A 15,425-nucleotide genomic window follows, 5' to 3' on the forward strand; every position below is an offset into this window, starting at 1 on the left:
CTTTTTGTAAAAGTGCAAAGTATGCTCCTTTTGATTTTTAGTTGAAAAAGCAGTTGTTGACAAGTTGGAATGCAAACACTTGCCACAGATAAAAATTCATATTTTGTCCTTCCTTTTATTTATAATTTAAAAAAGCCAGCACTCGTCTGTCTCAGTATGGTTCTGTGTGTGGGGCTGCATGTTTTGTACTGGATGTTTGTCTAATTAATAACGGGTAAACAGCACCCATAAAGTCAGCCTGGTTAACTCTTCCACTTAATATAATACTATCCAATGAATAGATGAACTAGGCTGATAAGCAGCTGAGCAAGCTCCGTTAACTGCTTTGTACAAATGAGAGGAGAGCGATCCTAAAATGTCACTGATCATTTATTACAGCAGCGATTGTAGGCAAAGACAAATTAGGAATTTCAATTACTTTTGACGGCCAGGGTGCCCAGTATTTTCTGTGCAACCGTAGTAGTTGGTGTTAGCTGAAAGTCATCCCTAAGGTAGATTAAAAAGAAAGAACCCTGATAAATGGGTGTAATCGATCTGTTTGTCTTTGAGAGCGGTCCCCAAGCCTTGCTGGCCCCTGGGCGAAGCACTGAGCAAGTAAATCACGTCCCAGCGCTCAGCACCACGCTGAGCTCTGCCCAGCAACCTCTGGTTTAACTTTTTTAATTTTCTGTGACTGCAACACTGGAAGGTCTTGCTGGCAATGTGCTGTCCACGAGCCACAGATGTAAAATAAATCCGGCAAGGCTTTGTGGAGGACTGCTGGTTTGCATTAAAAACCTAAAGCGTCCCAGCTCGTTACCCACCTCTCTGGCTGTAAAACCAGCGGTCGGGCACAGGAGGGACGTGGCACATCTGGAGGAAAGACGGTGCCAAGTGATGGGGCACTCAGGTCTGTGACACCCACAGTGACAGCCCGAGCACCTGCTGAATGTTTAAGTGCTCTTTAGGTTTAATAACTCAGAGCAAGTGAGAGTAACAGCCTGCAACACATAATATTACCTCTACAAACAGGAAGGTGTCTCAACAAGTGTTGGGGTATTTAATAATTATGGATGGCTTGGATGAATTCACTTATCTGCTGGGTCTTCAGCAGCAGTTTTGCTGTACGGGTTTGCTCTTACTGTGCTGAAGTAGTTGTTATGTTAACGTTGGTAATGTAGTAGTTGTTAATGTACGTACAGATGCAGTGTGTGTTCTGTGGAAATGCTGCGTTTGCTCTCGTCTGCTACCGAGCTCTGTGGGAACCAAAGGGCTGAGCCCTTTGCAGCACTGAGCCTGGGGAAATAGAATGTTTGTTCTTCTGAGAAGGCAGGAGAGCTAATAAATACTTGTAGAAATGCTGTGCAGAGACAGAATATGAGAATGCAGAAGGTGCTTGTACTGAGATGTGAAATACCGACCTTGCCACAGTCTAGAAGTCTCCAATCATTATATATGATCATGTTTGTGTATATTGCAAATCTTTTTTTTTCCCCCTCCTTGGCATCTCAAGTGAGAGTTGTGGCAGGTTCCTTAATTTAAGGAACAGTCCCAGACTGTTACTCAAACAATTGCATAATGTGTTTGAGGATCAACATACTGTCAGCTTGATAACTGCTTAAGGACCTTTGTTATCAAGGAGAAAATAGCCCTGAACAGTATTCTGGTCTCTCTGTTATAGCGAGAAACTGTCAGGCTCCTGGAAAGGCAGCAACTGATTTGTCACGGGCAGGCGGAAGCTTAGGACACAGCTGAATCGCGACCGGGTTGTCTTTGTGGGACAGGGATGTCCATGCTCAGCAACCCTCACGACTGTTCTTCATCAGGAAGAATCAAAAACTAACATCATTCTGTTAAAATCTAGAGTTGCAGCTTGATGTTTAAGAACTTCATCCCCAAAACCTGCTGAAGGCTCCTTCTGGTTTCAGCCAGCGGTGACAGATGTGGCTGGAAACTGGGTTGCATTCAGGATCCCAAATGACCTGATGCTAGTAACACCAGAACACGAATAAAAAGGACATAGTGAGAAAAATGGTTTGTGTCTGCATTTGATTAAAGTTGCCTGAAAGGGAGAAATTATGAATGTGCAGATATACAGTTGTTTGCAAATGATAAATGATTTTTTTTGTGTGTGACTTGAAGTCAATGAAAAAGTTTGTTTCTTTGACTTTTACGTTGTAAAGGAATACGGTGGAGAAATATAGATGGATAAAATGAAGACAAACTGAGGCTCAGCTGAAGCTAACTGCTTTAGCCAACTGCTGCAAGAAGTGCAATGAGTATATGAATATGTATATTTATCAGAAATTATTTTTTTCTACAGATCCCACAAATCAGTTATGCCTCAACTGCACCAGAGTTGAGTGATGACAGGCGCTATGATTTCTTCTCACGTGTGGTTCCTCCAGATTCCTTCCAAGCACAAGCAATGGTGGACATTGTGAAAGCTTTGGGATGGAATTATGTGTCCACTTTGGCATCTGAAGGGAATTATGGAGAAAAAGGAGTCGAGTCCTTCATGCAAATTTCCAGAGAGGCAGGTAGGCAACGCCATCCTCCCTCCAGAAAACGCTATAGAAGTAATGAATGTTATTTTGTACCAAATGTTATATTATTTTTCTAGAACATATCTTTGATTCTAAGGGTGCTCCAGTTCTTTGCAATGCCTCTGTCGTGGCTCCTAGATCCTCTCATTCCTAAACTGCTTATGGAGTTTCACAGAGTTTGAAACCTTAGTGGTTTTCAAGCATTCCTGGAGCAAAAAGAAAACCTTGAGTCTTATCAAGCTCCTGCTGTTCCACTGGACAGCATTATATTTTGTTGACGTGGGTAGAAGACAGACTTTAAAATGCTGGGCTTTTATCTCTCCACAGCTAGAAATTGTGTGATGACTGCTTGTTACCAGACATGGACTGCGTTGCGCTGTTGCTGTTCGCTTGCAGATCGCTGCCTGATTTGTATTGCTTTGCTGTCGCGTGTCTCCTGACCGATGCTGCTCAGAGAATTCATAATCTTTCTCTCGAAGGCTCAAAGATTACTGGGCTGGGTTAGGGAGGGAGCAACTCAGTGGTGCGGTGTGAGGCCCATCAGACCTTTGGTGGGATGCATCACGTTTTGCACGTTACTGGTTTCGTTTAGTGGTGTCCCAGTACGGCCGAACTCTGTTGGACGTTGTCATTGTCAGTGCGAGATGTTCCCAAGGACAGGGAGATGCTGTGTCTTGCGCTGGCTCAGGTTTTTGGTATCGAGTCAAGCTGCCGTGATTTGGTTGTCAGAAATCTCCAATTTCACAGCCTGTTTTCCTGTCCGGGTGCAAAACAGAGCAGACCTGTCCCAAAGGTGTGACCACTGTGTCACTGTGCTCACGCCATTCTCCACGTAACTTAGTCTCCAGGGTAAGTTATTCTAAGTATCCCCAGGGACCCCAGAACATAGGAGGACTTGAGATGGCACTTCAAGGGATACAGGAATAAATCCATGGCAAGCTGATTTGTAATCCAGACTTGCCAAGGTCTGGAAGTTTAGATATTTGAAGCTGATTCCTGTACTGGTAAGGAAAAATAAGCAGCAGTTCTCATTTGTTGTTGTGATACATGCAAGGCCCATCTCCAGAAGGATATGATGATAGAAGATGTGTAGGTGAGGTTCTTGGGGACATGTTTTAGACTAAAGGTGGGCTTGACAGTGTTGGGTTAGCTAGCAGTTGGAGTAGATGATTTTAAAGGTCTTTTCCAACCAAAATGATTCTATGAATCCTGATCAGGAACCCGTCATCATTGCACAAAGATAAGCTTTATCGTATTCCCAAAATGAACTCGCAGATCCTCCACCCTGCTGTGTTAAATACAAACAGCATAACGCAACCCACGATTCGCTTACTGAATTACAGAGCTCAGCAGCCAGGCTGGTGAGTGCATGAGCGGAAGGGCTGGGGTGGGACAGGCGAGCTCGGGAGCAGCCGTCGGGGTTTCCGTCAGCCGGTTCCACAGCAGCCGGTTCCACAGCAGCCGGTTCCACGGCAGCCGGTTCCACAGCAGCCGGTTCCACAGCAGCCGCTCCGGTTTTGCAAAGCGCTGCCTGCCGGGGAGCGTCAGCTCCCGAGCGCTGGGTCCCCCAGCAGCAGCACCGAGCGGCTGTGCTACAGCAAAGGGGCTTTAGAGGGGGGAATCCAGAATTGCTGCGTTATGTCGGTGTCACAGGAGGAACTTACATTTGCATAAATCTATCTGTTCGTTTGGATGCATATTTATGTGGAATTAAAGAAAATGGGTTTGGATTTAATACCACAGGAAGTGGCAAATTTCAGTGCTCATTATAATTTAAAATTGACTTTATTTGCAAATATCCACTGTTGCAAAATCATACCAGAAATGTGTTCTCTATGTCAAGGGCAAACTCTAGCTGAATAATACTGTATCATTTTATAGACTTTCTGTAGAATTAAATTAATGATAGGAGCTGTTCATGTAGCCAACATGTAATTCAATGTCCTTCATTAAAAAATAAAGCATAAGACCAAAAGAAAACCCTGCTTAAAACAGCTTCGCATGCAGGGTGATACAGGTCACACCTACAAGATTAAGATGCTAACAGGGATAGTGCATAAACTTTCTGTCATATACGCAGCCTGTCCTGTCTGGAAACGGGAATAATCCGATCCCCGGCAATGCCTCCAGTTCAGTGCAGCTGCTTTTTCTTCTTAGGGCTGTGCTGAATTTTTTTATGTTAGACAGATAAAGCTTGTGTGAAGTTCTGAGGGGATTTAATACCTGTCAACAAGTCCCCTGGCTTTTAAAAACCCTGGGGAGTGTCAGAAGATCCTGTTGTCTAGATAAGTAACGGAGCAGTGCTGCCTGGAGATAGAGGTCCTGACCTCGATCCCCTCCGTGGAGATGGCACCTTGTCCCTTTGGGGATCGCTCGTGACCATCTCCCACGTGCTGTTTCGGGGGGTCGCGTTGCAATATTTGCCCCCGCTCTGGGCGAGACAGCATTGAGGGTGCAGCGGTTGGGGGGGTTGTCCTGGTACCTGACATGGCTGTGGCTCCCTGGGGACACCGCGTGCAAAAGACATGGTTAACCAGGCTGTAACGTCAGGGTTTGGAAAGAGCAATAAGCAGCAATAATCTTACTGACCCGTGGCTGTGGGGCTCCTTCATACATCTATTCAAACCCCTTGGAGTGGTCAAGAGCCTCATGCGTGAACGTGTGAAGTGAACGGTCGTCTCTAATGAGGAACAGAAGAGACAGAAAGTTTCACAAAATAGAGAAGTATTACCAAGATCAGCGCACTTCAAGTATTAAACAGAGTTAAATGGCTCCAAACACATGCGTCCTGGCCGAGGTGTGTAGTTATCTTTGCAAAAGCCATCGAGCATGGCGATGTGTGCTGGGATGGGGACTCACTCGTGAGGATCCTGCGAGTAGATGAACGTGGTGCTTGGGGCGCCAGTCAGAACTCAGGCCGATTAGAAAGCTCCTGCCAGAAGCAAGAGAAATGCAACAGCAGCGGGAGGAAGTTTTTTCCGTAGTCAAAAGACCCAACTCTTGTGGAATCAGGGCTGTGAGTGCCGGTGCTGCCCAGCTCCAGGGCGTGCTCAGCGCTCCCTGCGGGGATGGGGACGCGGGGGCGGGAGGGCAGGATTGGGGTTTAAGCGGTCAGGCGCGCGTTACCTCATTTGCACTTAGCTAAAACACGGGGTGTTCATCAGGTGGAGCTGTGCAATGCACAAAGCGCTGTCCACGTAATTCCCGTGTTTGGGCTTTGGTCCCGTGCAGGGCTGGGTGGCCGCCGCCACCTGCCGCGAGCAGGACGCAGCCGGGCTGGGCGGGCGCTGCGGAAGCCCCGGCAGGTGCGGGCAGAGCTGCTGCTCCCCGGTCCCACACCCGGCGGGCGAGTGAGGAAAAAAGCGAGTGGGGGACTGCAATGGGTGCAGGGGTAGTTCTGGGCTCCCCCATTTCAGGAGCACAAGGAATTACTGGAGAGAGCCCAGCAAGGGCTATGAAGATGCTGAGGGGTCTGGAGCATCTTTGTACGAGGAGAGACTGAGAGCGCTGGGGCTGCTGAGCTGCAGAAGAGAAGCTGAGAGGGATCTGATCAATGGGATCGATATCTCAGGGTGGGTGTCAGAGGATGGAGCAGACTCTGTTCAGTGGTGCCCAACGCCAGGGTGAGGGGCAACGGGCACAGACTGAAACACGGGAGGGTCCATCTGAACACGGGGAGAAACTTCTTTGCTGGGAGGTGCCAGAGCCTGGCCCAGGCTGCCCAGAGACATTGTGGAGTCTCCTCCTCTGAGACATTCAAACCCCCTGGACCGACCTGTGCGATCTGCTCTGTGACCCTGCGTGAGCTGGGGGGCCGGGCTGGGGGATCTGCAGAGCTCCTGCAACCCCACCAGCCTGTAATTGTGTGATTCTCTTTAGCAGTGGCTGTTTGGGAGCTTTCCCGGCCGCGGGGGTGTCGGAGCTGCTGTGGGTCCTGCCCTGGGACCCCTTTTGCGAGCAGAACGCAGCAGGGGGGGCAGGGCAGGTCCTGCCCAACGCGGCCCCCGGCGACCCCGCGCTGCTCCAGGAGCTGCAACACGGTAATTAGTCAAAGTTTGAGACGCTCCGGCAATCAGCAGTCAGTATTAGCTCCCAGACAATTGCTTTGTATCTCATAATCAAGGGTTTTTGGCAGGAAAAGGGGTTTAGTCCAGAGGTACCAGCACGTTTATTATCTTTGGCCTCGAATCTGTAGCAGCTAATTATCTTAAATTCAGTGTTTTATCCAAACTTGTTTCTGATTCAGCCAAGATCTTAGGAATTGTGAGGATGAGTAGAAAGCGCTATCCTTGCTTAGTTTTCAAATGTGCTTTAGTATATAAAGACTTTGCTTGATCCTTTGAGTTAATAACTCTTCACAAAGTGACTTTTATTATGAGTACTTCAAGCAAGTTTGAATATGTCATTGTGGCAGGAGATGAAGATTTGAAACATGCTCTGCAGTCTGTGGGATTAATAAATAAGGGGAATGGTCTAATTATGGAAAATCTAAAGGACAATTTCAGATTATTAATGAAACTAGCGAATACTTAAATTTCAAAGATTAATTCATCTTTGATTTTTTTTTTTTTTAAAGATTAATCTGTACCAGAAGGTTAATTGCTATCTGTAAGAAATATATATATTGAAGTCGTTAGCAAAAGACCACTTCAATGCCTCCTAACAGATAACTGAAAGATCTGGCATGCATTTATGCAGCTTTTTTCGCTCTGAAAACCCCCCGTTTTCACGGATGGGGACACTGGCCGCTTGGCGCGGGGAGACGTTGGCGCTCGCTCGGCGGCTGCCGCCCGTGTGGCGGTGGAGGGGGCTGCTCGGCGCCGCCAGCCCCGCTCTGCAGCCTCCACCTCTGTCTTCTGCCTTCCCAGAGCTCCCTTGTCCAACTGCAGCCCACAGATCGGTATTTCCGCTCAGCCAGGCTGGTGTGGGGCGCAGTTCTGCGTGTTTGCACGGACTAGACCCGTGGTGTTGTACAGAGCAGCGCGTCAGTAACACAGTATCTTAATTCACAAACTAAGCATTAATTAGTGTAGACGATGATGTTCTCAACCATTTGGAAGGACAAGAGAAGAAAAATTCTGGAAAAGCGTGTCTGCTTTCTCTGTGTACTAAAGGCATGGGGAAAAAAAGGATTAAAGCTCTTGTACCAGCGTGCTGGTGTGATTATACACACCGAAGTTTCTTCTGAAGACTTTTAGTTGCGGTGTCATGTTTGTTAAAAGGCTATCATCACCTTTATGGAACAAAAAAGCAGAATAAACTTTAATCCACTTTGACATAGGAAGCACAGCACTTGCAACAGTCTCTTTATCTTCTTTTCTCTTTCTTTGGCTGAAGACATTTTTGAAATCTTCATTTCTTTAGTTCTTCCGTCCCCGCGATCCTTGGGCACTGCTCCGCCAGCTGTTCCGGGTGGTTGGAACATCTGCATGTGGCCGGGACGGCCGAGATGCACAAGCTGCAGGAGCTGAATTCCCTGAGAAACAGAAGAAACGTCAACAAACTCTCATTGTCAGGGCAGAGACCCCTGAAATCATGAATCCTCCTTCTGACCCTCATAAGTAGAATTTTTTTCCAGCAGTGATACTGAACAGTATTTCTTTTCTATCCTGCTATTTAAACTTGAATTTCCTTTTTCTCTTGTTTTTCCCAGTTTTATATTTGCTAGGAAAAACCATGTGTGCACACAGATGTGCATACCTGTAGGAGACATGTTGCCCCCATGTCTAGCAAATGTCACTCCACCAAAATCAGATTAATCACTTTTTTCCATGCCATCGTAACCTGTGCAACAATTAGTATAATCTCGTAATGCATTGTATCCTTAGAATTAGCTATATATAATTAAATACCTCCTACGGAAAATATTTTCTATGGGTTTGTTATTGGTAGCAAAGACTGTTTTAAACCTCTTTAGCCACCTAAATGTGAGTATATGACAGCTTTTCCTAGAGCTTTGATATTTGTTTTCTACCCTGACTTGTGTTTCTAAGAAGATCTGAATGTTTTGATTCGGGTTTTTGTTGATTTGAACCATCTCGTGGTGCTGTCTGTGACATCCTCAGTGCGGTATATCGTTATATGGTGCTCTCGTTCCGTGCTTTTAAAGGCAGGAGCTGCTCCCCCAGCGATTCACACAGCGTGTCCCTGGGCTCCTGTACCTCTGTTCACTGCCTGCTATGATCCCGAATCTGCGTTTTTGTACTAGAACTTCATTTTTCTGCTGTCTGTGGGGAATTGCATTAGCACAAATTAGTGCTGATAACATGAGAGAGTTAAATCATTGCTGCAAGGGAGTTGTACAACTCTGTTTCAAGAAGAGAGAGGAGACTGTTCTGCCTGTACATTTCAAACAGGATACTGGTTCCTATTGCCAAGTAGAAAATCATGCTTTCCTTTTTTGTCTTACATTCTGATGTTAATGAAACATCTCTTTTTTTTTTTTTTTTTTTCCCTCTCTTGATCCATTAAAGCCCTACTGAATGGGTTTAGAATACTCATAACAATGAGCAGTCACGTTACAGCATAACACAAGGTTAAAAGAAGCCAAAAAATGAGAAAGGAAGGTGAAAAAGTTAGTGGCGTCACTACGATGCACTGTGGTGGGCAAAGATTTCACCGAACTATGTTGATAAATAACAAATAGAATTTATTAGTGAAGCTTTGCACAGCACACTGGCAATGGGTGATATCACACGTCATCCAGCGATGCCCAGAATTTATGATCTGTAATTTCTCCTCTTTGTGGCTGCTGACAGAACCCAACTTTGAACAGAGGCACTGCTCAGATGTTCCTTTGAATGAGTCATTGTTTGGAAGCAGAAGGGCTGAGGTGGTGTCCTGTCCACTATCCATGACGTTTATTTAGCTGAAGGAACAGCGTTTTGCAGAGTGTTCATTGGATCTTCCTCTGCCGTGACCCAAGGGGCAGAAACCTCTGTAGTATCTCGGAGCAAACAGCTGAGCTTACGTTCTAACAGATTGCTCTATAAATATGTTTTTGAAGTGCAGCCCAAAACCCAGCCTAAGAAAAGCAGGCGTTGTCCCGTGGTGTTCAGGCTGTGTCTCAGGTGCAGAGGCTGCGCCTTTGTCTTTGCCTGTGGCAAACAATTATATTTCCGATGGGAATGGCCTTTGGTCATTTACTTGACGGCCCATTGTCTGGATCAAATATAGCAAAAATAAACGTATAAACCACTAATGAAATCAAGTCATTTATATCCGAGCACTTCAAGTGGTTTCTATTTTTCTGTTTTTCTCAAATATTCATGCGTCTGTCCCTGTTGCTGTTCAGTGATGTTATGTTAAACAACAATGTTAGGGAATCTATTATTTTCCTTGCTATGTTTTGTCAAATAACAGATGTTTAGTCATTTCAGAAAAAAGTCCAGAAAAATGGCTTTCTAAAGTCATACCAACTTGTGTGCTGCAGTCTGTCAGGTTTAAAAGGCTTAATAGGATTTTCTTTTAATTGTAACTGATCTAGTAGATGATGCACTGGACTTGATCCTCGGGCGTGTTTTGGGTCACATTTAAAGTTGAACAGTATACTTCTGATAGTGGAAAAGAAAAGGCAAAGTGCATCCCCGCAAAGTAAATCTGTTACTCGGTGTGTGTGGTCGACGCTGCTGTGGCTTTTTTAGTAAGCGGTGCGAAGCGATGTCGTTCAGAGGAGTGAGCGGGTGATGTCCGTAAGGTGATGGTCGGGCTTTTGACTTCCTCGGGATATTGGGTAAAACGCATCAGGTGCCTGGCTTAGACGCTGAGAAACCCTCAAGCATCTGCCTGTATGTTTAGGTTATCACCACGTTGTGAATGCAAATCTTCTTCTCTTTAACCAGGCATCTTCCTACCTAAGACACACCAGATGTCCGGAGTGAGTTGGCTCCGTTCCCTCTGCGGTAACGAGGAGCGATGGGATCCCAGTTGCCCTTTGGAAACATCTGTTTGTCGAGCACACAGGGAGCGTAGGCACCAAATAGCAGCATGTCGTTAAAGAATTAAAAAAAAAAAAATCCTGTCATTGATATGTATGTGATATATGTATTTTCCTATTTTGTTGTCATCGTTTGAAGATAAATACCCGGTGCAGATTTATGGGGTTCTTACGATCTTAGGGCAGCAGTGATGGGCGTTAGGAACAGGTTCGTACCTGGGAGCGCTGCAGCACCACAAGCCCATCTGCCCAAATGCCGTTAAAATTCCGCGATGAGACTAGCGGGGCTCTGAGTAATTCCTCCTGCTCAAATAGACTCATGAAAAATCAATAAAATAGAGTTTGAGGAGAAGGAAGGCGGTAAGGATATGACATTATGATTACCTTCGCATCTGCTTATGTGAAATCCGAGAGCAGTTCCAAGCTGATAGATGCAGAAACTTGCACTCTGTACCCCCGAATGATCTCACATGGCTGGGTTTGGCAAAGTATTATTGGGTAGCCATAACAGGCTGCTGTCACAGCTGTAGCATAAGTCACTTTAATGATAAATATCGGGCTTTTTATGGCATTTATTGAACATTTGGAGATTGCATTTCAAGGACAGAATAAAATTGGAACAGGCAATTCTTGTTACTAAACAAATAACTGCTAGCATCCTTTAAAAATGTTACCCCAAAATTTAATCAAACATTGCTTTTGTGGCTATGTGAAAAGGATCGTGTGGATCAACTGAAAACCAGTGATTGGTTAAGTCCTTGTTATTTCAAAGCAGGGCCGTGTATTGTTGAGCCTTTATTTTTACCTGTGAGGTTGGACATCCCTGGGGAATGCTCCTGCATTTTGCGGTGTGCGTGCCCTGTGATGCAGAAGTGAAGAAGTTTTTTTGACACAGATTCAGTAACTTAGTCATCCCGATGCAGTTTTTTTCATTTGTTCTTTAAAAGGTTTTCTGCATCTCCAGGGTAATACGTTCCTCTTGGTAAGGGCAGCAGTACGGAGCAGAACTGAAGCAAGAGCATTTGCGTTTGTTCTGTGTCCATCTTCTGCTGGGAAGAATAGAAATTTTCTTAAGCAGTGGTGGAAATATTAGGGAAAGGGATAAAAAGTTTGTTAATGGGCATTAGGAAGCTTGAGGTGAAGGTCCTAGTGAAGTGCAAAAGCTGGTGTGGTTTTGGGGAGGAGCGGGGGAAAGGAGAAAGTTCGGATTTACTGAGCGATAAAAGGAAGGAACAAGTCTAGAAATAGCAAGACAGGTATGAGGCTTAGGAGGAGAGACGAAAAGCCATAAAGGGAAGGTTGATAGAAGTGGCTGGGTCTGGAAAGACTGAACCACGGCAGGGAAAATATCCATGGGTAAAGAAGACTTGCCATAGAGAGCGGGCTAGAAAATCACATTTGTTTCACCAAAAACATTTAATGATTTCAGAAGCAGAAGTGACTTTGATTGCAAAACCTTAAAACTTCTGGAAGATAAGGTAGAACTTCTTTCCCAAGGCCATTTTTTCTGCCCGGACGATGGCACCCGGTGCCTCTGCTCCTCACGACGCCGTTTCCCTACCCGCAAATCCCGCTCCCGTCTCACCCCGGTGCCGATTCCAGCGTGTGGTGCGAAGCAACCTGTCAGTTTTCCTGAAGGAATAAAATGCATTTCATAAGAAACCTTCTGCAGAGGAAGCCCCTGCCGTCATTTTGACTTTCCCCACGGAAAACAGAAATATTGTGATTACACTGAGATTTTCCCATGGGATATGTCTGGTTTGCAAAGTAGGATGAATTTGTTGGAACGTCATTTGGGACCAGGTCTAAAAGCATTTCTGCATCTGAAGGGTAATATATAATAGACTGCAGTAAGTTATTCCAGTTTCTGTCGCTGAAATCCTACATCCCAGGAGGAAATACAAAATATTGCCTCATCTTGTACCTTCCATACTTCACGGTTCCTTTTCACTTTGTGCTAATGCAAAGAACAGCTTTCATAGCCATGGGGGAGCAGCAGCACGTCAATAATTCTCAGATGCCTCTTCCATCTCGTGCCCTCTCCAGCCTCCTTCGCTCCTGAGCCGAGTTCGTCACAGCGGGTGACAAACGGCCTGAACCCTCCGCACCCGTGGAAGGTGGATCTGGGGCATCGCTGGGGATCTTCTGGCCATGCCAAAAACCTCCCCTGAGCCTTCCCCAGCCCAGCTCCCTCATGGAGGAAAAAAGAGCAATGAGAGGAGAAAGTCACTCGAACCGGGTGTACGTGCCCCTGCTTTGCAAAACCACAGCGGGTAGTAAATGATGGTCAGTGGAGTTTATACTCTTTACTTACATGTTCTTAGGAAAGTTATTTATCAGAGCAGTGTTTGAAATACCCGGACTATTTGCTCTAGCATATTCAACAAGATATCTGAGCTGAAAAGATGAACTGCAATATGGCATTTTAAATGGTTTACACATTGGGAAGATATATATACACAGTTTATATGGTGGGCTGTTCTGTTTCCCTTTGGTGTTTTGAGATTGATACGTTTTCAGTCTATAAGGAATCAGGAGGCCATCTCGCTTGCTGTCATTATTTTAACATTTTACCGATGTCCAATATTTAAACAAAAACCTCATGGTGACAGTACCCCTCCCTGCTCCTGATCTCGCGATGCTGCAGGTGTTGCCATCAGCACGGATGTCGCTCCCTGTGCGAATCGCGGTGCTTTCACTACTCCCCGTTTATGTCGCTTTTGGCCTGTTGATAACAAAAGAGTTGGTAAAAAAAAAAAAAAAAAACCACAAAAAAAACCAAAAAAACCAATCCACCAACTATTCAATTATTTTATTATCAAAAAAAGACTAAACATGTATTAATATTTCATTGTGCAAACATGGAGATGAAACAGGTGAAACTCTGGGTAACAGGAAGGGCACTCCAGCAGGCAGGTTGTCATTTGCGGTTGGAATTGGACGTGATGCTGGCGCTGCAGCGCGCGCTGCAGCTGCGTCCGTACAACATTCCCCGGGCTGCTGTTTGGCTGGGGGAGGACACGGGGAGCGGGCGGCCGCAGTCTAGGGTTATTTTCAAAATTAGATGCTCAGACGTTGTGTTTGCCGCCTGTGACGCGTGTATCCGCGGTTCCCGCGGGATTCCAGCTCCGTCCCGGCGTTCGCCGCCTGCCTCGAGGCACAACCAGCCCAGTGCAAGATTGAACGGAGATGCCGAGCAGCTCCGAGCTCTTGGGGCTGCTCTGCACACCCGCCTGAGGCTGGGAGCAAATCGGAGAAACAAGAATGCGGTCGCTGCTCCTGTTCCGGAGCTCTGGGGGTGTCTGTCTGTCCCGGTGCTGCTCACCAGAGCCGCATCCTCGCCGTGCCGGTGCCCGCTGAGCCGCTTCTCTGGGTCCCAGCACATCCCTGCCCTGGAATAGGGAACGTGGCGTCCTGTGAAAAATGAAGTGTGGAATCGCTTCAGGTAGCTGCTTTAGAATGGAAGATTTTATCCAGGAGCCAGAAGTCTGGAAGTGGCTATCTCAGGCTGTGATCTAGAAAATACTCTCTTTAAGTATTGCTTAAAGATAAATTATATTTTAATTCCCTGAATGTATTTTGTTTCTCCCCTTAATTTCACTAATCCATATGTCTAATCAACCCTTTATTTAACTCTCAGTTTATCTGTCTTATATCCCTATTTTGTTCCTTTTCCAGCCTAATGTTTCTTTTCTCCAAATCATTTTGTTCTCTTGCTGCTATTGCTGCATCAGTGCAAAGAGCATTTCAAAGCAAGCGGGCCCGCCCCGTGCGCGCTCAGGATGTGACTGTGCTCCGTTCTGATTTTTCTAACGACTCCTCTTCCTCAAGACGAAGGCCCATGTGGAGCTGTGCTAATCGGAGCTTTTAGGAGACATCTCCTCCGGTGAAGTTCCACGTCGGGAAGCCGACTGTGAGCTTGTAATGCAGTAATGCCAAATATAGCAGCTTTTCTGCTTAAAAAATGAAGGATTTCACTTAAATGATCGTGTTTCAAGAAGGGTGCAGGGTGCAGATGTGAAACAGCAGGAAGCTTTTTTTGGCAGCTTTTCATTGACTTTTCATTGCTGTTTATGTATTTCTTTTAAAGCCGATTTTATATTCAGGCAAAAGAAAGTCTAGACAGATTGTCTAAAAACTTTTATTGGGTAATTAAGATTATACTGCTAGTGTATCACTGCTGGATAACGTGGACTCTGGTTAAGAAGTGGCCTTCGTGCCTTTTGCAAAACTTTCTTTTATTCTTCCTTGGGAGGGCGTTTTTAATATCTGACTATTTCAAAGTCAAAACCGAATGCCTTTTGAAGTCTTATGCTTGGACACCTGAATCTATATAAAGCAATCTGAGCGCCTTGATTTTTTTGTTGTTGTTGTTGTTGTTTTCTGAGGTACCGAGCATTTGTGGTTTCCATTCCAATTGACTGGAGATGCAATTGCTCTGTATGCACAGAAGTCTAATCCGGCCTTGAATCCCTGCGTCCCAGCGTTGTGGCCTCAGCGTCCGTGTGCGGGGGGAGACCGACAGCCCCCAAAAACGCAGCTCGGCACCGTGATGAGTCTTGTCAGAGGCAGAGCCCTGGGAGGAGCCGTGCTCCCGGAGCGATGCTGTGCCTTTGGTAAATAACTGCTCTGAGCCGCTGGGTTATCCCAGGAGAGCGTTCATTGGGAGGCTGGGGTGAGGCAGGTTTTCTTTGGACATCTGTGTGTCAAAATGGGTCTTATTTCACCAGCTCACACTGAGTGCTAAGAACAGTGTCCTCTTTACCTCGAGCCAGGATGAATTCGAGCTTGGATATTCCCAGGTTCGAGTTTTTAGCTCTTAGTAATTCCCTGAAGCGGTTCATTTCTCGTGTTCTTCATTCTTAGGAAATCACAGCATATTCATTACAGCCAGAACTCTTCTCAAACCTCCAGTTGCTGTAATCAAGTAACTTTTATTTATTAACATCAGGAAGGAAGACGGA

At 45.8% G+C, this 15,425-nt stretch overlaps 1 protein-coding gene across 2 annotated transcripts in view; it reads left to right on the forward strand.

The window, feature by feature from the left end:
• The window catches only part of GRM7 (glutamate metabotropic receptor 7), a 248,344-nt gene that overhangs the window by 84,502 nt on the left and 148,417 nt on the right, over positions 1-15,425 (forward strand). For both annotated transcript variants that reach the window (XM_065642466.1, XM_065642465.1), the window contains exon 2: positions 2,303-2,519. In XM_065642466.1, coding sequence (XP_065498538.1) covers positions 2,303-2,519 — 217 coding nt within the window. The remainder of the gene's footprint in view (positions 1-2,302; positions 2,520-15,425) is intronic.

Source organism: Caloenas nicobarica, chromosome 11 (assembly GCF_036013445.1).
Source record: "Caloenas nicobarica isolate bCalNic1 chromosome 11, bCalNic1.hap1, whole genome shotgun sequence".
Taxonomy (NCBI): domain Eukaryota; kingdom Metazoa; phylum Chordata; class Aves; order Columbiformes; family Columbidae; genus Caloenas; species Caloenas nicobarica.